Raw genomic sequence first — 20,319 nt, forward strand, 5'->3', positions numbered from 1 at the left:
GAGGTAGAGTTAAACATTTGGCTTCACCATCACTTGGAGTTAACAGAGCATTTAACTTAATACTGGCTGGATTTCTGGCAAATACTGATACCTTATGAGCCATAAGAGTGAGGAAACTGGAAGCGAGATGTCAAAAGGGTCTAAGCAACCTTGCAAGTAGTGCTTCGTTAGGAAAAATTACTTAGATATCTTAAACTTTTTGTAGCATATTCACTTGAAGAATAGTCTACACGAGCGTTTCGGCGGACTTTCCATTGAGTCTCCCGCTACCAGCAATTCCCTTTGCAAATGAATGTGTAAACACTCCCTCTATTCCCGAATTCTATCATTGCCTATCCGTACTTGTTTTCGAAGCGAGCCGTGGACTTGCAGTATGCTATTTTTAGCTTTCATTCTGATGGAGATATGTATTGCTTGAAGACAACGAAAGTGATACATCCCATCAAGTGAAAACCGGGCATCCACGTTGTTTCTGTTTCCGCACGTGCACCGAGAAGAAGCAGCCAAACAAACCGAACTCCGGGGCACCTGTTGTTCGAATGTCCCTCCCGATTTAGTGACCTGTGTACCACCTACAGGTGTTTAGGACTTGACATCTCACCAGCCCTTACACTCAGAGCTCTACTTTTGTCCTCATCTTGGACTCCGTGATTATGGTGTACCCAAATGACCCTTGCTCGAAACCGGTTTTGAGTTTTCCGTTACTTATAAACCGTTCCTCTGTAGCACCCTTTCGGTGCCTAACTGCCATGCCACCCGAAAGAAGCACGAGGGCTGGGATACTGCCAGGTTGCCCAAGTCTAGACAGGGGAAGTCGAGAGGCAGAGGTCGGGTTCGAACCACGGACCTTCCGGTCAGTAAATTCGCGCTCCAACCACTTGGACCATCTCACCCCTTCCGTTACTCATAGTTTAGCTTGGAAATTCTAATGAATATTTTATACTTCTTACGTCTTTTACAATACACTGATTAACTGACTGATTGGTTTACCAGTCCACACTCTACAAGCCAGACTGCTCTGTAGCGTTTGCACAACGACTTATTCCATCAGACATACGTTGAAGTATACGATAAAGGACCCTCCATTCAACCGTTTTATGTGGAACAGACAACAGAAATATTTTCCCAAGTCATGTTGGGGAGGTGGTGAAAAACACAGCATACAACGAAGAGACAGACAGGATATTTTTCTGCCCTGACTGTTAAGTTGACAGCAGACAACATCGTGTGCATTTTTCCGTTCGTTTCACTTCACTCTCTCTCTCTCTCTCGTATTTTCCATCTTGTGGAGATAAGTGTCTGGAACAAAAGTAGGGTCCGTCTGTTCCAAGTGTTCACTCGTGGGCAAACCAAGAACGTTCGCGTCACGTGGTTTTTAGGCTTTGTTTTCCATTGTGATCATTGTTCTAGAAAATAGTCAGTTAGACACAGACCACGGTACTGCCACTACGAGTTCGATCGCGTAATGGCAGTCTGGTGAGGTGCCCGTCGCACCTGAAGAGGTATGTGTAACAGGTCGGCAACTGATAGAACGTTATCACGCTCAGCGAACCACGTGACAGGCTCTGGCCGCTGAAGCTAATCGGTGGGACGTGGGTGGGGTGAGCGATGGGTGTGGAACACAAATAGTTTGAATTATGGGTTTTTTGAGACCACTGTTCCGATTGTCTGGACCTGAGACAGACGCGTGAGCTTTTGGTGGTTTGCTTACATGCATGGGTTTTTTGTTTTTATAATACCACCTGTCTGACATAGACTGATGTGTCATCTTCCGAAACGTTTCTAAGACAGTCTAGAGGCAGTGCACCCGTCTGTTTTGTCGATAAATGATTGAACTACTGCAGAATGCAGTTCGTAAAGAATTCAGTTATTTCAGTTGGCTCCCGTCTCATCATCATCATCGTCGATAGCATGACATCAGTGTTCAACACCGATGCTTCAATTCCCGTCTATTGGTATTCATATGTTCAGCCGCGCATGTTCAACACCTTCAATTCCCGTCTATTGGTATTCATATGTTCAGCCGCGCATTCCGTCATTTGCGGGTTTCTCATGAAAATTTCAAACGCAACACTCGTTCTTTTCGTGCTATCCGGAGTCCGTCTCTTGATTACACAATCCACATGAGTCAGCACACCCTTTGCAGGTGTGCTGGTCTCGTGTGGACTAGAGTACTGAGACTTTAGTGCCTTGACCCAGTAAATGGACAAAATTGCTGGGTGTGCTAATGCTCTGAGGCGGCGCTTAAAATCACGACAGAACGATACCTCCATCGCTTGTTGGAATTACTACCAGCAAACTATAGGTAGTTCAGAAAGAATGACCAGCTCTCACAACTTATGTGAGCCTTCCCTTTGGGAAGTTGTCGCTCGAGCAGCTAGTCGATACGTGTCCACGTGATTCGAACTCCGTGGGTGAAGGACCAGTGTCTGCGCGCGAGATAATCGAACTGCTAATCAGCCGTTCGTGATTGTAAGGCATCGTCTTCAACTACTAGTCAAAGGGTCCTGGGTTCGAATCCCCAAAAAGTTAGTAAGATGGACGTTACCTATGATTTCCAACAACAATGAAGCAGCCGCGCAGTGTTTCTCGTTTTTTTAGCGTAGAGTGACCTTACTTGCAGGACGAACTTTGGATTGAGATTCTAATATCTCCCCATTACAAATACCTTGGACTAACAGATTTCCCATGCAGCTCTTTGAAAATACCGTTGTGTACGTGGTACCGTTCGGACACACCCATATAGCCCAGTGCTTTGTTACGCCGATGCAGACTGTATGTGACTAAAAATGGGAAAAAAATTCCGGAATGGTCGAAGAGTAAATGGTGTCTGTAATCAAACAACTAGATTCCTACTTTAGACTGGCTCACTCAGGTCTAGACTAATGGGACCGTGGTCTCGGACAATCCCCAATCCAGACGCTAGATTGCAAGTGCTTACACTCCCCCCCCCCCCGATCACGACCACCACGTCTCACGCAACCTCAGTAACAAGATCTTATCCCTTGTTTTGTTTAAGGTAATGCATTTGCTCTAGTTATCCGCCTGGTATACGCCCTAAAGTATCCGACTGACAGATCACTAGACTGCCGCTAGCAGATGAGCTACCAAGTAGCAGCGCAAAAGCGCATTAGCGTGGCGTGTCTAACATGATAAGTTTCTGGGATAAACTACCATTGCGAATAGCTATGAATATCACGTATCAACGGATGATGTCGAACCTGTCATGCAGATGAGTGATCACTGCAAAAACTGCTCTAACCTAAAATGTTTCTAGGAGATTTTTATTTTCACAAGATGGGGTAAAGCCGAGTAAAGAAGTGAGACCGACTGAACTTTGCATATGATGTTGTCTGTTAGTAGCTCCTTCCACCAGAGTGATTTACTTAGTCGGGAGGGTGGAGATCCCAGATTCGAAGGTGTGGAATATTGGTAGCGGTCTGATTTCCAAATCAATATGCACCTTTCCTTACAAGTCCCTCTTCTTTTTCTGATCCGCCCCTCACGACTGAACGACCAAGTGTTCAAACTACTAGCCTGGAGCTCGTGAGCTCTAAACTCCCGACAGGAGTTTAGATGATGATTCCCAATCAGGATAAAACAGTTGTACTGTGCTTCTTGGCTTTTCAGAAAAGATTGATTTCACTTATAGGACAAAATCTTCGTTGAAAATAAGGTAATTGTTTCAATCTGGTGCTCATCAGTGAACCTTAAGACTTGGTGCAAAAATGTCCGTGTTCAACGTTGACCTCATTTATGTAATGGTACACTGGTCTCCAGGGTTGTACGTCTTAACCTCCGAAAGGCGCATCCCCGTATACTGACCCGAGACATCCCTCAGCAGAATAGCTACTGACAGAGTGATGAGGCGAGCAGATCTGACAAACAGACAACTAGCCGTGTGACAATAACTGTCAGTGTTCAAACCTAGGCTCCAATCGGGTGAGGATGTATAGCCCGACGGATTGCTTTTCAGCTTGTGTGGAAGTCGATCTTGTGACCGTTTTTCATCAAACCAATACTTTACAATTTGAGCCTCTGTTCCATATGATTCTGCTGTTTGTTGCGTCATCGGACGGACCGCGTGGTGTAGAAGTTGTTACCATTCAGTAGCGCTATATGTCTGTCGAAAGGATTCAAGTTGGACAAGCGACGGTTGTCCAGTTCCACTGTTGGCTAGCGTCTACGCTACATTACGATGCAAGGAGTTAATCGATGCATCGCTCACGTGACCTGGTCTTGTCAGGCATCCAATCAAACTGACCAAGTAAAGGTCTAACTAAACCAGCTGCCTTTGGGGCGCGTTAGAGGTAAGGAACTAGTGCCACCTCCTTTCATAAGCAATTCAGGATGACATAAGTATAATCTGTCTTCCCATATTCCAACATATGGCTCTCAGTCTGCTTTGTAGTCATTCGATGAGTAGGAGGAGTAAAGGATCGATTTGATCATGGAAGCACGCATAAAGTCGGCCACTTTATTCATTAAGTGTGGAGGCGAAGACAAACCAACTTCTTAGCATGAAATTAAAGGCCCAGAAGGCCTACCCTTGATAATCGTAACTAACTAAAGAGAGTTGCGCGCGTTGGTAGGATGAACCTGTGTTGAATAATTGCTACAAAAAGACAAAGTTTGAGGTATGTTTCTTAAACAAACCTCTGTTTGTGACAGTTTACGTGCTTTGTTCAGCCGTATTGGTCTTGGGGTCCATAGGAATTACAAGAATCCTCCGAGTCGAAAAACAATCCTTATGGTGAGTTGGCCTTGAATATGGGATGGTTTATTGCTCGCCTCCCATCATTTTAGTTTACAATATCCCTTCGTATTCAGGCTAACTTCTCCAAGTCAGATTCTCTTTGTTTTTCGTTTGTTATAAAAAATGAAAAGAATCCACATGTGCACTCATTCTTCTTCGTGCAAATCTCTACTCATCATGACATTACGATTCTGACATAATGGGGTGACATTCGAAATTTTGCGCTCCATATGCTGCACAGATTTGATTCTGCTAAACACTTGCCCAGCACTTCGTTTTTGAGGAATCAACCGATCACCAAAATGCTTGTTAGTTAGTGAGTGACCTGATACAAAGTATCATCAAATGAATAGGGACTCACCAAAACTGTCCATTTGTGAAGTCACGAACCACGTGTTCAAAGGGTATTCACAGGTTTTTCCGTTTGACTGAAAGAGGGTGAACAGAATGGTCAGGATATCGATAATTTATTGTGGCGACGGGGATAACTATCACATACTGTGCAGTAGGTAGTAATTGTAGAGTCAAATGTCATCCGTGACTGTTTTCATCGTAAATGAGAATCCCTACAAGGATGATTGAACCAGAGGTCAACGTTCGAGCCATATACTGCTAATCGGGCTTCTCTGAATCGCTGGCTGAAATTGTTTCGGGAGCAAGAACCTCAGTGTACTGATCCTTGGAATGAAGCCATTTCCAAGACAGTCTACGTCGTGCACCCTGTTCCAGATTTTTGTAGGATTTCTGTCGTCGGAGAGCCTAACGCACGGATTCCATTACTTTTTTCGGGAAACGATTTCCCTGGCTCCCAGAAAAAAACCATGGATCCCGCGAAAATACAACGAAACATCGCATGTTTCAGGGATCAGATGGTAATTTTACAGGATAAGAGAGAAACTTCTGAAGTACTCCCATTTTCAAGCAGAACACACGGCTCATTGTAGCGTGGGGCCTTAGTCTACCTGATGAGTCTCAAAAAGGGTGAAACCGGTCGTGCGATGTAGAAGTAGCTTATTAGTAGCTTATAAGTATTTGTGTCAGATTCACACTAGTTCACTAACCAATCGGTCGACTGAATTAAGATTATGTCTTAGAATAGAGAACACCATGCGAAAAGGGACTATGCGGTCCCTCCTGAGGAGTGGACTCCCTTTCAGGGCAACCAGTGTACTGAATCGTGCGAAATTCCCTGGCCACTGGAAGTCAGCTTTTACTCAGACTATTTGGTGATCTTCGATGGATGTGTACATAATACCTACACTTGGTACACATCACTTGTCCTGATCATAATTTTCTGTTGTTTCGTTGCGAAACAAACGCAGTATATCCCTGCTTCAATAGCGGTGGAGTAGATTCATGTCTTCTGAACGAAAGAGACTCATTTTTAATATTTTCCCCACAGAACATTTTTTGTCGGCCAGTGAGACTGAGTGGTGAGAATTAGCCAAAGCAAATCGTGATTTCTCAACCAATCAGAAGATCCTTCAATCCCTCGTGGACTTTCCTAGGCTATTTGAGAGGCGCTTCATGGACCAGAAACTTTGAAGAAACAGTTGTAAATGGGAGATTTCCTTCTGAAGGGAGTTGTTCTCGTGCACTTGATTTAGTGTCTTCAGGGCCTGCTGATGAGTTAATAGTACTTGATGCAAAGGTGGGAAATATCAAAGCAGATCAACGAAAATACTTTAAGTGACATGGACATACAGTGTGGGAAATACTGGATCTGACTCAGGGATCGATACCGTTTTGGACCCAAGAGACACCGATTTCTTAGGACATCAGCTTACGTGCGCGTGTCTAAAAATCGAATTTTATTACCAGATCGAGTCAAATAGGGGGTGTCAGTCAATTCCTGAAAGCCAAAGAGCCCCTCACGTTTGTCAGCACACGTCAGCGGAGTGGTATGGCGCTCAGCTACTGACCACAAGGTCACGAATTTGATCCTACCAAGAGATTTGTGTTTTGCAATTTGTTTTTCAGCAAAGACTAACTTCATTTGGAAACTGGAACTGCAAGAGAAACTTTTGGTTCTCCTCACTCCCTAAAAACCACTGATCCAATAAGATCAAGTCAGATTAAGAAAAGTGGTAGGAACCGAAATGTGTCAAATCATACAGGTTCTGCCGAAGGATGTCAAGAGTTGAAAAACGAAGAGGCATTCGAAACACTGATCTGGTGAGCGGATTTATCCAACTAACAGACGCCACCTAAGAATAAATGTTGGCAGTATCAGAAGTTTTTAGTGATCGTTGATCATGTTGCTGCACCTGCCAGTTAGCTTGTCAACTTGTCTCCTCCCTAATCGAGGAGACAGATCAGAGACCACATGATTCACCACCAAAAAAATTAAACTAACCAGTGATAGTTGCGTAGGTTATTGGATTAATGTACACAGTCATTATTGTTGCCAGTTAACACACCAATCAAATGTAAGGAATACAGACCACAACGTGACAGTGAAGCGGCCAACGGGGTTCAAAAAAAGGTATGTTCCAATTAGCCATTCCCGGCAATGTATATAGCCTGTTCTTTAAAAAATATATGAACTCGAGAAAATAGGGAGAGACGACCCACCCAGCCGCGCGCTGATGATGTCACCTCGTTTGGTGACGAAACAGCTGACGAAACTGCCAAGCTCAAGGGACAGACCAACGGTTAGTCACTTGTTCACCAATGAAAGCACCCGAATTACAAACATTCCGGTACACAAATTTAGCGAAAGGGACCAAGTGTCCGACAGGAATCTCTCGAATTTATGGGGGCAATGCAATGCTTGAAACTCCAAAACTCTCAAATATACCACTATTGCCCACCTGTGGACATACTTCATGGATCTATCCCAGGAATGGTTGTCGGAGAATACAAAAGCTTCCATTCTGGGAGATTCCCGAACTTCTATATTTCTAGAAATAAAATTTCCGTCGTCGAACTTCCGTGTAAGTGCAGTAAGCGTGTGTGGAACATCTTGAATTACTTGAGAACGTCATTCACAATTGTTTCACCGCGAAAACCCCCTGAAGTGTAATTTCATTGACATTGAGCGACGACCGGTTATCTCAAAGCCTGATGTGCATGGAAGAAAGAGCGTCAAGCTGTGGTCTCAACCGGGGAGAAATTGAACCCTGAGGAGCTTCCTGCAGCTGGGGTCGGAGTTCCTATTGTTCAAATCATCAATCCGGAATGCTTCGTCCGAAGGTAGTTACCACAGTTTTGCTTTTTGGCTTTTGCTGAGTAAGACATCATAGCCCAATCTAATTTCAAGTTATCTGCTTCCCGATCTCCCTGTTGCTTTTTCTTCACATAAGAACAATTGTTTTCCTTATTTCAAGTGAAAAACATTTTGAGACTCTATAGAGGAGAATGTTGGTAGCTCAGGTAGCATAGATGGCCGTTGGCTTGTTCGCTGAGCTGGGCAGTTTGATTGCAAACGTTTCATCAACAATCGAGGTGACGTCATCAGTTCGTTATTGTGGAGCGTAGTTGTGCGTAGCGTCGAGTTGGTGGTTGTGCGTGTGTTAATATACGTGCTGCTGGCACACCCAATTTCCCAGCTCAGCGAACAAGCCAACGACCATGTTGAGACTCTACTCCAGTTCGCTTGCCTTACTTCACAGCACCATGTTACACTGTGCTATACTACTATACTGTGCTATACTGCGCTATGCTATACTATACTAATGTAGTACAATGCTATACGATGACGTAATATACACTGCTGCGCTATGCTATACTGCACTATTCTATATTTTACTATGCTGTACCAATTTAAGGGAAACTCTTGGTACCTAACTGTCGTACAAATCCTCGGAAGAAAGGGAAACTGAACAGAATTCCAAACCCATCAGCATAGACGGGAGCAATGGATGGGGTGGGTGTCGAACCACGGATCTTCCGTTTAGAATTCCTCACATAAATACCTTACGATCATATACAGGATGCTCATGTTTAACCTCTTGGACCACATCGAAATGGTACTTTTAACACAGATTAATAGCCAATGACCATTAAGAGCACAGCTCACCACTGCAGATGCGATTTCGCTGGGCCTTTTTCTTCAACAATCGACCAGAAAGTTTGAGTTGGGAATGTGGAAAGATAATGACAAAACTCGAAAGTACGTGGCTGTTTTGTTGGATGACTTATATTCTCCGCATTCTGCTTGTCATTCAGTGAATAGGCCAACTCGTGTTGTAAAAATTGTCACCTATTTTTATCACTCACTGACACAGCGTGTGTACGCATTAATGGATATCTTCATCCCAAGCCAATGTGGGAACGACGACCAAAATGTTGAAGTGTACTTTAGTAACCAGGCAAAGTAGTACAGTTATCTCTGATGTGCCCATCAAATGGGAGGATAACCAAGAACACTGACAATCAAATAAGTATCCCTGGTAGAAGATGCACTGGTTTATGGATAAAATCTACCGTAGTGAGTTGACTTGATGATCAATACCATGGATATAGACGAGATTACACCATATTATTGTTGGTGATCGAACGGCGCTCTAGCCTATCGGTGTTTAAGAGTACTGCAGAGTCATTCTCGTACAAGGAACTACATTGATGAACGACGAAATTGGCAGTTCCAGGAGGGAAGCCGCCTATAGGAGGGATAATTCCAACCTTATTTCGGGCATTTTAGTATTCCTGGTGCTTCTGTACAACAGAACAATTACTCTGAGTTACTGAAAACTGGTTAGAAAAATTCCACTTTGACAGCGCCAACAGAGTATTCTGAACCTTGACAGGGATCCCACAAGGGTGAGATGGCCCAAGTGGTTAGATCGCGAATTTACTGACAGGAAGGTCCATGGTTCGAACCCGACCTCCGCCGCTTGACTCCTCCTGTCTAGGCTTGGGCGACCTGACAGTATCCCAACCCTCGTGCAACCTTCAGGTGGCATGGTAGTTAGGCTACAGCTGAACGTTTTTTCCCACAGCATGATGGAAATTAGAGGTCAAATAGATCTGAACTCTTTCAGTTCGATACTGTCTGTTTTGTCCATGTAGCACCTTTTGAATGAGCTGTATTATGGCTGTATTACACAACCCCTCATTTGCTGTTTCGTTAGACTTCACTTCCATCACGTGATGCGAAACTGTAACCGAACAAACTGGGATTGCCATTATCACATCACAACTAACCTCAAATGTACCGCCATTTTCAGCACTGATGCCCATATGTTCTTTAGTACAGAAGGGCATAGAATCACAATAATGTTCTGTCAGGCTATAGAACGAATAAGTAAAAGTTTAACGTGAAAAAAACTACTCACACGGTTGCTGAAAACTATACGACAGCCCACGACCGGTTTTGCCCTTTCTGGGGCTCATCAGGAATGCGTAGTCCCCGAGTTTAGGTAAGCCTTGTATTCTATTTGAACCCAAGTTACACGTAATTTTGGAATGAGCGATTCAGGTCGAATTCAAGTGAGTCTTCGTTGAAGACCGGACCGGTATGCAAATGAGTGCATTTTTTGAAGAGTTTGTCATCTTTGTCCAAACCTGCTCCGAGAACCATGCGGCTGCCTTGCCATGCATGTGTTCGTCCGTTGTGCCAAGAGTTGGCAAACGTAGCATAGGAACGGTACCCGTATCAAGCAAGAGAATGGTGACGGTGGCTACCTAAGCAGCTTTGGGCTTTGTGATCTTGATCACTGAAGTGGTTAGGGGGACGGTGCTTCATCACAACCTGATGCCTGTGCGATGCCGAAATGGTACTGAGCCTTCTAAAGGGAGCGGCACCGAGGAGGAGTTGTAGTTTCACCAACAGTCATAAGCGTCTCCTCATCGCAAGAAAACAACTCTAAGTTATATCGGGCTTCACTTTAGGTGATTCATACCAGCGAACTAATTAGGTGGTGGCCTGATCGTTCCTGCTGTGAGAAAATGCGTTAGCGAGTTCGCAGAACTTGTCGTCAGTATCACAAATTTTCTTTTGGATTTGTAGATTCCCAGGTGTTATTGTTGCTGGGAGAGGAAAACAAGTAATCAGTTTTCACCCTGAAGAAATTAGTACTCACAGGACAAGATGAATCTTTACGGATTCATTTTGAGTTCTAACCTATCTGTTACGAGGAATACTGTTTAGTGAGCATCAGGTAAAACTAGTTTAATGGAGATTTTGTCCCGTAAGTGAAGCTAATCTGCGCTGAAGAGACTAATCAAAAGAGTGACCAAAAGTGCACATCTCACTGTGCTGCGAGTAATTTCGAAACTGTGACCCTGCGGCGAGTAGTTTGAACTTTTCGGTCACAAGCCGCTCGTTTGAAGCGAACTGCCGTTCTTCGCCGAATGTTTAGGAGACCAACTACTAGCCAGGAGGTCTTGGATTCGAAATGCCCTACTGGAGTTTCGTGAGATGCGCACTGCTGATGATTCCCAATAAGGATAAAACAGGCGTACAGTGGTTCTTGGCTTTTTAGTATAGATTGGTCTCACCTGAAGGACGAAGTCTCCATTGAAATTCCCAGATCTTCTCACACTAACAAGAGATAAAACCGTTTCGTCCGGGCACCGAAGCGATAATGACTCCATTTATTAAGCGCCAAGCTCCGCTAATACTCCTGAATTCCTCATGCAACGGCGTTTTCCAAATGAAATTATCAAGCACCAAAAAAGCTTTCCCGTCCAAAGTGAGGATGCGAGGTCATGGTTCTTTACGTCACTCCAACTATGCTCTTACGGAATCCTGGCAAGCCGAGTTAATACGCGGACAAAAATAAACCGTTCCCAAGAGAATTGTTGTACGGCAACATTGCCCGCAGTAATGTGAAGAAGACCTATACCCAACCGTCCAACTGCCAGTAATCAGAATTAACAGTTTGCATATAATTTAGTCAATTGTACTATAATAATTTTTCACCCACAAGGTTGAGTAAAGTTCACCCACTCCGAAAAATCAAATTTTATGTGACTCGACTGGCGGGCTTGGTTAAGCTTAAAATGATGACCTCAAATAATCAGCTGGTTAGATTCGTTCAGCTGTAGCACCCTTTCGGTGCCTAGCTGCCATGTCACCCGAAGGTTACACGAGGGATGGGATACTGCCAGGTCGCCCAAGCCTAGACAGCGGACGCGGGAGGCACAGGTCGGGTTCGAAACCACAGGCTTCCGGTCAGTAAATTCGCTCTCTAACCACTTGAGCCATCTCGCTGGTTAGATTAGTGTAGAACCACTAGTTTTGTGCCCTTGGTTGCCCTATTTACCCTAATACAGTTGCAGGCGGAGCCACAGGCTTCATATTGCACTGACATAAACAGAAGTGATGCAGACAAGAGTGTATACAACATATAGGTTCCCTCAAGTTAGTAAGTAGTGCGGTTTCCTCAATTTTTCATAGGAGCGTCTACCACTGGCTCTCTAATGAATCCAAAAACAAGCTAGGGAGAAACGATTTGTATTGCAAAACTGACTGGATGGAACTGCGCGCAAAGTGACTCAATCCTGGCAATGGGCCAGCTGGTTTCATTCTACTGCTTAAAGGTTCCTACCGATAATCTGCGCCATTGAGTAAAACAACACATAACACAAATGTTAAACTAATTGGCGTTCCACCGAAAAGCCAACGATCAGTTAAGAAAAGGGGCACTGTCAAGAGGTCAGTTTCAATCATTGACGGGGATGTGTCAATCGTAAGAAGATATCCGAGTAAAGAAAGTAGGTAGTGTGCTGCGGAAGGGTTTTCAGTAACCTTACGAGTAGTGTGTTCTACGCATATACAAGAAAGTAGGTTATTTGGGATAACTGGTGTTGTCCCAAACAACACTATTGTTGTGTGCGACTAGCTTAGAAATCTTCACTATTCAGTCAAATTTGTCATTGGACAGATGTAGAGAATACAGACCACGTCGCAACATAAATCGCAACTGGACCAAGCAGATTTCGAGGAAGCTCCCCTCCAATTAGCTTACCCCATCTAAAGCTGCATTACCTCAAGTAGAAAAGCCAGGAGTATCAACCTGATCGTAAACCGGAAATTTCTCCCCGGATGGTGAGGCAAAGCTCCCAAGTTGTGACTAATTTCGACCAAGAGATCAACAAACACCCGGTTAGTACACGGCTGTCAACCACAGCGCCAATTTCGAATGTTTTATTTCCAACTAATGGATAAGCAAGTGCCAAATAAACATGGCTTTCGGGGAAGTTTTGAAGAAAGGCTCAGGAACTCTGTTGTTTGTCTACACAAAACCGCCCATTGCCCATCTGACATGGGGTAAATTAGGTCACCCTTGAAACTGCAGTGATTATGCCAAGAGCTCTCGTGCATTGTTCTCATGGTATATAAGGTTCTCGTTTGGAAGGGGAAAAGCTATGGCCAGACGATGATTGGTCGACTGTTTCCCGATATGGACATTTTTTACCAAAAAATTTAAGCGATCCAGCCGATTCCCCCTAGACGACAAGGTCATATCTTGTTTAAGTCAACCAGAAACAAATTAGCGTTCGAGAAATACACTAATTTGCAAATCAATTTGGTTCTCACCAGAGAATCAACTGAATCTCTCGTTTATGATATTATACAACTGAATGCCCTGCACACAGGCTGCCTCATGATTCAGTTGGCACGATATTCCAGATATCGTAGTATGTTTTCATAAAGGAAGCTACTCACAAGGTTGTTGAAAACTCCTCGACAGCCCATGGCAGGTTGACGGGAACTCGGGGACTGCGCCTACCTGATGAACCCGAAACAGAAGGGCGAAACCAATCGTGAGCGTTTGAATATTTTTCAGCAACCTTGCGAGTAGTTTCCTTTATGAATATTGGCATTCGGTTGGAGGGATTCAGGACGAGTTAACTTGATAGACAGATGTCCGGAGAAGTACACTAGTCGGCAAGTCGCAGTATATGTAAAAAACGTTGATTTTTGGGTTCTCAGTGCACTTATCCGGATGTGTCTAAGCAATTTCCAAGAATTATTACCACGTTTGTTCAGTATGTATGGTTTGAAGCACGAATCCGTCACTCAGGCTTATTTCGTTTACCACATTAGTTGTGTGAAACTGGGTAGAAAGTGAGTCAAAAGCATTTTACCGAAAAAAGGCGAATATTGTTCTGTAGGCGTAATACACTACTCATAAGGTTGCTGAAAAGTTTTCTGCAGCCCAAGATCGGTCTCACCCTTTCTGGGCTCATCAGGTAGGCGCAGTCCCCATGTTTCTGTTAACTTTATTTTTTACTTGAACCCAAATTGCACGAACTGAGAGAAAGACACTCATTTGGAAACAAATTTGGTTTCGCGGGAGACCCACTTGGATCCCAGCTAAATCTCTCGTTTATGATGCTTTTAAAAATGAGTGAATTCCGCTGAATAATCTTCACTTTGGTTGGTATACAGTGTATGGTTCTCTTACATAGGTTTGTTGGATATTGGCATGAATCTCACACGATCAGCTGTTCTCTTAAGGATTTTCAGTCATCTTTTCCTCCGAAAAAATTACGATCGCATGGTAGAAAACTGGCAGCTGGTCTCACTACAACGATACCATGCCAGTGAAGGTAACCTTTCCGGCATAAATTCCTTAGTACGGCTTCGACACACGTACATCGGAAAAAAATCGATCAACACAGCGAGCAAGAGTCAAACTGGTTAGAATCAATAAGCAACGCTGTGAATCTGGTAAGTCATGTGGAGCCGATAAGTAAATACCTGGCAGGAGTGGACAACGTCTGCTCAAGATGATTTGTATACAAAGTCTTGGGTTAGAAATACAGGAACGAGCTTAGTGCTTAGAAACTTTAGCGTACTTCATGAAGTGGCTTAAAGGCATTTGAAGCGTCTGTTCTGTGCCTGATGACAAGTAAATGTTACGCCGTTTTCCGCACTTCGATACATACGTTTTTCCAATTGCCTCATTGTTTGACTAATGTAGTTGCCTCCACAGGGACAAACAGATTCATATTAAAGCGATTTGAAGAGTGCGTTTGTCTTTTAGCTCTTGTCTAATGACAGGTTGAGTAGTAAAAGCTACATTCAAGCGGATGACAACGAATGTTCTGGTAAAAGTTGTTTGTACTCCTCCAATACACACCTCACTTATCACGTCAACGTCAAATGCGAAACAGAGGTAAATTGACCTGGGTTTTCCTCCTCTATGGTTTCTTTCGGAGGCCTCAGCTTGAAACGTTTTCCCAGAAATCTTTCTGAATGGTCAGTCATTTTGTTGAAACAGACTGAATAAAGTCCACTTCCTACTGCAGTGTTTTCTGGGCCATATAGAGGCCATGTACGGGCCATGTACGAGGTCCCATCTGGCCTTGAGAGAGCAAAAAGCTGCAAAATTGTGTGCGGTGAACTGTCCATGTTGGCCTATAGCATACCAATAGTTTTATATTGACCCGTCTTGTGTACTGGTCAGTAACACGTTAGAGAAGGGTAGCTGTTCAATTTCGCATGTAAAAGATATGTCTAGATATGTCTGGGCCTTATTGAAAATATCCAGAATAGAGTGAGAGAGAGTGAACAGAATGATCTATGACACAGTACGAAACTACAATCAAAGCATCCGCCGTCTAAGTCAAAAGTTTGAACCGTGTCGGTCAGTGTCGCATTTTCCAGTTCGGACATGAATACGTTGGCGAGCAGATGGCAACTCCGTTTATCTGTCTGTAAAATAGTCCATCCGACAGGAAGTGAACGTTTATCGTACAGGGTAAATTCGATTCTCTTGAGTCTCTGGATTTAAAACAGTTGGCGTTTCAAGATCTTCCCTGTAGGGTTTATGGAAGCCGGACGTTCGTAAACAGGGATGTAACGTTTAGAGATAGAATCTGTTCATACCTTTAATACGGTCAATAAAATGAAACGCCACGCTGTATTGTTCCACAGTGGCTCAGATCCGTTCTAACACGTTGTAAAACCACTTGGCTAGATCAGGGCATGATGAGTTAGATAAAACGAGACGCTGACCTTGAACACTTTAGGTGGCTTACACAAACGGGGAATGTGAGTTCTTTTAGGCTTGACTTGCTGATATTCTCGTGGAGTGGTACAGCGGCACTCTCCAGTCCTTTCAGAAAATCATCTGGTTAGATTTTGAACGTCCGAGTATTAGCTTTTGCTCTGGTTGACAGTTCCGAAATAATCTTTTATCTTTAAAATCACAACCTCAGACCCTTTATCTGGTTTAGTATGGGCGACATCACTGTTTTTCGCGGCACGACATACTACTTATGAGGTTGCTGAAGACTCTTCGATAGCCCACCACACGTCTCGTTCTTTTTGGGGCTCATCAGGTCTCCACCAGTCTTGTACGCTACTTGAACACCGAATCGTGCGCACCTGGCAAAATGCACCCGTTTGCAAATTACATTGGTGTTAACAAGAGACTCGGCTGAATCCCAGCTGAATCTCTCGTTTATGTTGAACAGTTTTAGCAGTCACTTAGTTGCTTCACAAGTTCCATCAAATTCGCGCCGAGTTTATCAGTCCTCACTTTTGGCATTACTTATCAGTGTTTTGACTTCACAGGCTGTTTAGGATCAACTGTGTACATTACCTACGTATGTTTCAGCCGTATGAAGAGAGGTCAAAAAGGTTACCTTCGCTGAGATGATGTTGTTTATAACTGATAATGGGAATACATCAGACACTGACGTAACCTTGAGTTGGAAGAGCTTACTTCATCGAGTTTTTGTGCTCACATTGCATACGTCATTGGTCATTACTTGATAGTCGGTCGATTAGTCGATCGATATCTATGTGATCGTTGCTCACGCTTAGACAAATTTGTCCCATCTCTTGCCCAATGGTATCGTTTAGATTTGATCAAATTTTGTTGCGTCGGTAAAACCCGTCCATTCCTCACCGTGTCCATGAAAATACTGACACATACGACTCATTTGGACGGTACTCACGCGTTACAGTTAAAGTTTTGGTTGCTCCATTCTGCATTGAACCAAATCTGACGTAAGAAATGTTTCGGATGGCACCTCAAGTTCCTAGTTTTTAGGTTCCGTTGTGTTAGACAGCTGACTTTCAGCGAGACATTCACGTAAGGTGTGACTGAACAGGCAACCCGTGGAGAAGGAACTACTGGCCGAGCTAACACAAATAATTCGTCGTGAGAAAAATCAGTCAGTATTGTTTGGTGTGTGTGTGTGGATCGGGAGTGTTGTATCAAAAAAGAGCCGAACGATTCGAGCGGAAAATAATGCTCGGACAACTGACCAAAACTGTCTCATCCTAAGGATAGACCAGACACACACTGTCCCATACAATCCTCATGGAACCAATGAAGTAGAAGAACCAGCCACTCAGCAAAATAGTTGCAGAAATTTCTTTCATTGACGAAATTCGAGCGAAATTCGGGCTAGACACTACCAAAGTGTGCACTGACTTCCAGCGTGCCGTTGACAAATCCATCGAACAAATGATGTAGGTAAAAGGCGAAATTTATTGAAAAACGATGTGCTAATTGCTCCATATTCAACAATCAATAACGTCGGACTCGCGATACGTAGCACAGGTCCTAACAGTCCTTTGAAGGGATGGACCAAAAGTGACGGGCCTTAGAAAGTCTCCTATGATGAAAAAACGTACAGAACTGTATTAGGTCACGTAAGGAGATTGCGGATCCAGAAATCTGAACTGGCGTTCACAGAGAGCGGTACCAAAAGGAGGTATCAGGAACATCGAGAAGTGACAGAGAGTCAGGTGATACTGAGCAGTAGGTGTTAAAAACCACCGGACAGTTGAGAAAAAAATAGAGAGCCATTTCAGCACCTAAAGGTTATTCTGTTTCTGCTGCCAAGCGGAAAAGCTTCCAACACCGAGTAACTGGAAAGTCTCGCGAAGCATTAGTTCGCCAGGTTCGTAAAGTCTGTATTTCTCGGTCGACTTGTTCTATCTCATCCCACACCACAAATGATTAACTGTCTGAATGACTTCAGCCTCAGTTAGTTGAAGCAACCGGTCTGGATATGTTTGATCATTCCATCTTATGCTAATTGACCAGTCAAGCCTGTGCACGAGCCTATCAAGCTTAGGTCATTGATGGCTATTTTTGACCGATTTCGATCGATAGGTCTGTCCCGGTTGTATGACGCCAGCTTTATCTTCTATTGTAGGCCGACTGTGGCCACGGTTCACTCCGCGTGCTATTTATTCTCAATATGTCGAGAGTGGTTTCGCGAATTCAATTAAGGTTGGACCGTTTCCGCATGAGAAGCTAAAAGCCTACATCACTTGCATTCAGTTAGGAGGCAGAATTACCCTTGATAACCATGCCTGAACCATGAGGATTAGTGTAACAGAAGACAACCAGTTGTAGTCAGATCGACAACGAGGTACGACACGAAATAGATAGCAACCAGACTAACACCTTGCCCATAATTGAAAGCGATTTGTTCGTGAGATGTTTGCAGGGATTTCAGAATTTTTTCATCTGATTCGTCGTTTTAGGTGCTGGGACACGTTGCACCAATCGCTTGAAATTAGAGTGAATCCTGTGCGATTATCGAACAGCAAGTCTCGAGATCGAAGCTTGGCGGAAGCCAACTAAAGTGACAACTTCGGGGAAATGTATGCTCCGCAGAGGCACCCGTGACCTATACGACGACATCCTTCCGTCCACCGTCTAACGCGTTTACCTCACCTCTTTCAAAGCGAATGCTCGTTACCTCCCGCCATACAATCGTGATAAATCACCGGAGTCCCGTTACTTCAGAGCAGATATCCCCAAGTACCAGAGGACCTTGCCAGTGGTTTGCTACTGAGGTCTAGAAAATAGCGAAGATAAGGACATCGTTCACTATGTTTCGTACGCACAGTGCATGTGTTGTGATGATCTGTAGACTCGTAGAATCATTTCCACGACATTATACTTTCGTCCATCCGCTTTTGATTCGAATCATTCTCTTATCAAAGCTCAACATTCGCCAGAGATCCTCAGCATTGATGAAAGAAACTTCAGTCCATCACTCGACCCGTTTGGTTTGAACCAACCTGAATAGTTACGTCAAAACAGGTGGAGGATTGTTAAAAACGAAGTGATGTAGACTCTTCTGATTACGAACTGTTTTTTGCGTAGAGCTATCGTGAGTTTAGCCAATGTATACTGAAAAGCCGAGAAGCACTGTACAGTTGTTTCATCCTCATTGAGAATCATCAGCAGTGCGCATCTCACGAAACTCCGGAGAGTCTCAAACCTGCGGCCTTATGGCTAGCAGTTCGAACACTTGACTTTTTGGCTACGAGCGGTTACAAGAAAACCAAATCTCCTCAAAGTACCAACAGGTATGAACTGTGTTCAACAAAAACCCAACTGTGTCAAGCAGCTAGGTCATTCATACTTGGAATAACTAAACAAGTTTCTATCAGCAAATGAGTTAGCCGGAAACGTCTTACTCGTCGTCAACAGCTGTAGATGGAGCTGACACGAAATGTCCACCTGGTGTTCCTAGTCAGATAGCTCTCCAGACTCAGTTAAGCAACAACAGAACCGCCAGACTTAACACCACATTACAGCTCTTATGATGCTCAAGGTAGTGTTCGACAAAGTGCTCCACGGATAAAGCCCGAATGAATGACCTACGGCGTTTTAGCGACTACCGGAGGCAATGTTCTTTCTGGTCACTTTTCACTAGGCTCACGCACAAGTGCAGAAAGGTGATGAGTCATTGACTGAAAGATTTGGCTGACAGCACTGGAATAATTGAATAAGGTGACATATCTGATAACTAATCGTAGCTTCATGAGGAGACCCAGAACCAAAGCGAAGAGTTTATTGGAACCGTCGAGGTTTGCTTGAATTATGTGCTACGACCGCTCTACCCAAAGATTGATGTTCTTATTTGACCTTTGTGGTACACGCAGGAATACTGTCGACTATTTGGTTTCAAAATCCAGCTCAGTTCTAAACAGTCTTCTGAGCATGTTGCTGAAAATTCGTCGACAGCCCACGACCGGTTTCGCCCTTCTTGGGGCTCATCAGGTAGGTGCAGTCCTCGAGTTTCCGTCAACCTTATGTTCTACTTGAAACCAAATTGCACGAAATTAGCGAATATACACTCATTTGTAAACTAATTTGGTTTTTCGAGAGACTCACCTGGAACCCAGCTGAATCACTCGTTTGTGATGTCTCCAGGCAGTGATTAGTGCATTACAAATATGCACGTATCGTGATATCTCGAATACTGTAGCGACTGAAACATGAGGTGGCCTGGTGCAGCACATTTCGTTGCCTGGAAACATCACAAACGAGAGATTCAGTTGGGTTCCAGGTGAGTCTCCCGAAAAGCCAAATTAGTTTGCAAATGAGTATAGTGCCCTGAGCTGTCCAAGGGCGTGCTTATTCCATAAACTTAAAGTAAGGTTTCCGCTGCGTGCACCTGAAAGGCTGTATGATTGTAGAAAGCGAACTTGAACCGGAAGAGGACATTCACTTGGAATATCTGCCAAGTTTGTGCTGCAGAAATGACCGTTGCCTTGAGGCAACGCTTCTTATGAACAACTGTCTATCGGTTTTACCGTTTCTACGCCCATCCGGTAGGCAAGATCCCCAAATGGTACCAAGCCCTTCTGAAACGATCCCTGAATTTTCTTCAACTTTGTGTTT

At 44.0% G+C, this 20,319-nt stretch overlaps 3 protein-coding genes across 3 annotated transcripts; 1 reads left to right on the forward strand and 2 right to left on the reverse strand.

Annotated features, from left to right (window-relative positions):
- Positions 1-613: 613 nt before the first annotated feature.
- T265_09640 (hypothetical protein) lies at positions 614-7,579 on the reverse strand (the record flags this gene model as incomplete). Its single annotated transcript, XM_009175770.1, has 2 exons — positions 614-903; positions 7,570-7,579. The coding sequence occupies 2 exons, from the start codon at positions 7,577-7,579 to the stop codon at positions 614-616; spliced, it is 300 nt and encodes a 99-aa protein (XP_009174034.1).
- A 1,990-nt stretch (positions 7,580-9,569) lies between these two features.
- T265_09641 (hypothetical protein) lies at positions 9,570-18,264 on the forward strand (the record flags this gene model as incomplete). Its single annotated transcript, XM_009175771.1, has 5 exons — positions 9,570-9,664; positions 11,744-11,875; positions 13,191-13,345; positions 13,366-13,471; positions 18,165-18,264. The coding sequence occupies 5 exons, from the start codon at positions 9,570-9,572 to the stop codon at positions 18,262-18,264; spliced, it is 588 nt and encodes a 195-aa protein (XP_009174035.1).
- Positions 11,714-19,955, reverse strand: T265_09642 (hypothetical protein; the record flags this gene model as incomplete). Its single annotated transcript, XM_009175772.1, has 2 exons — positions 11,714-11,909; positions 19,810-19,955. The coding sequence occupies 2 exons, from the start codon at positions 19,953-19,955 to the stop codon at positions 11,714-11,716; spliced, it is 342 nt and encodes a 113-aa protein (XP_009174036.1).
- Between the last annotated feature and the right edge of the window lie 364 nt (positions 19,956-20,319).

This window comes from Opisthorchis viverrini (genome assembly GCF_000715545.1).
Source record: "Opisthorchis viverrini unplaced genomic scaffold opera_v5_291, whole genome shotgun sequence".
NCBI classification, from domain to species: domain Eukaryota; kingdom Metazoa; phylum Platyhelminthes; class Trematoda; order Opisthorchiida; family Opisthorchiidae; genus Opisthorchis; species Opisthorchis viverrini.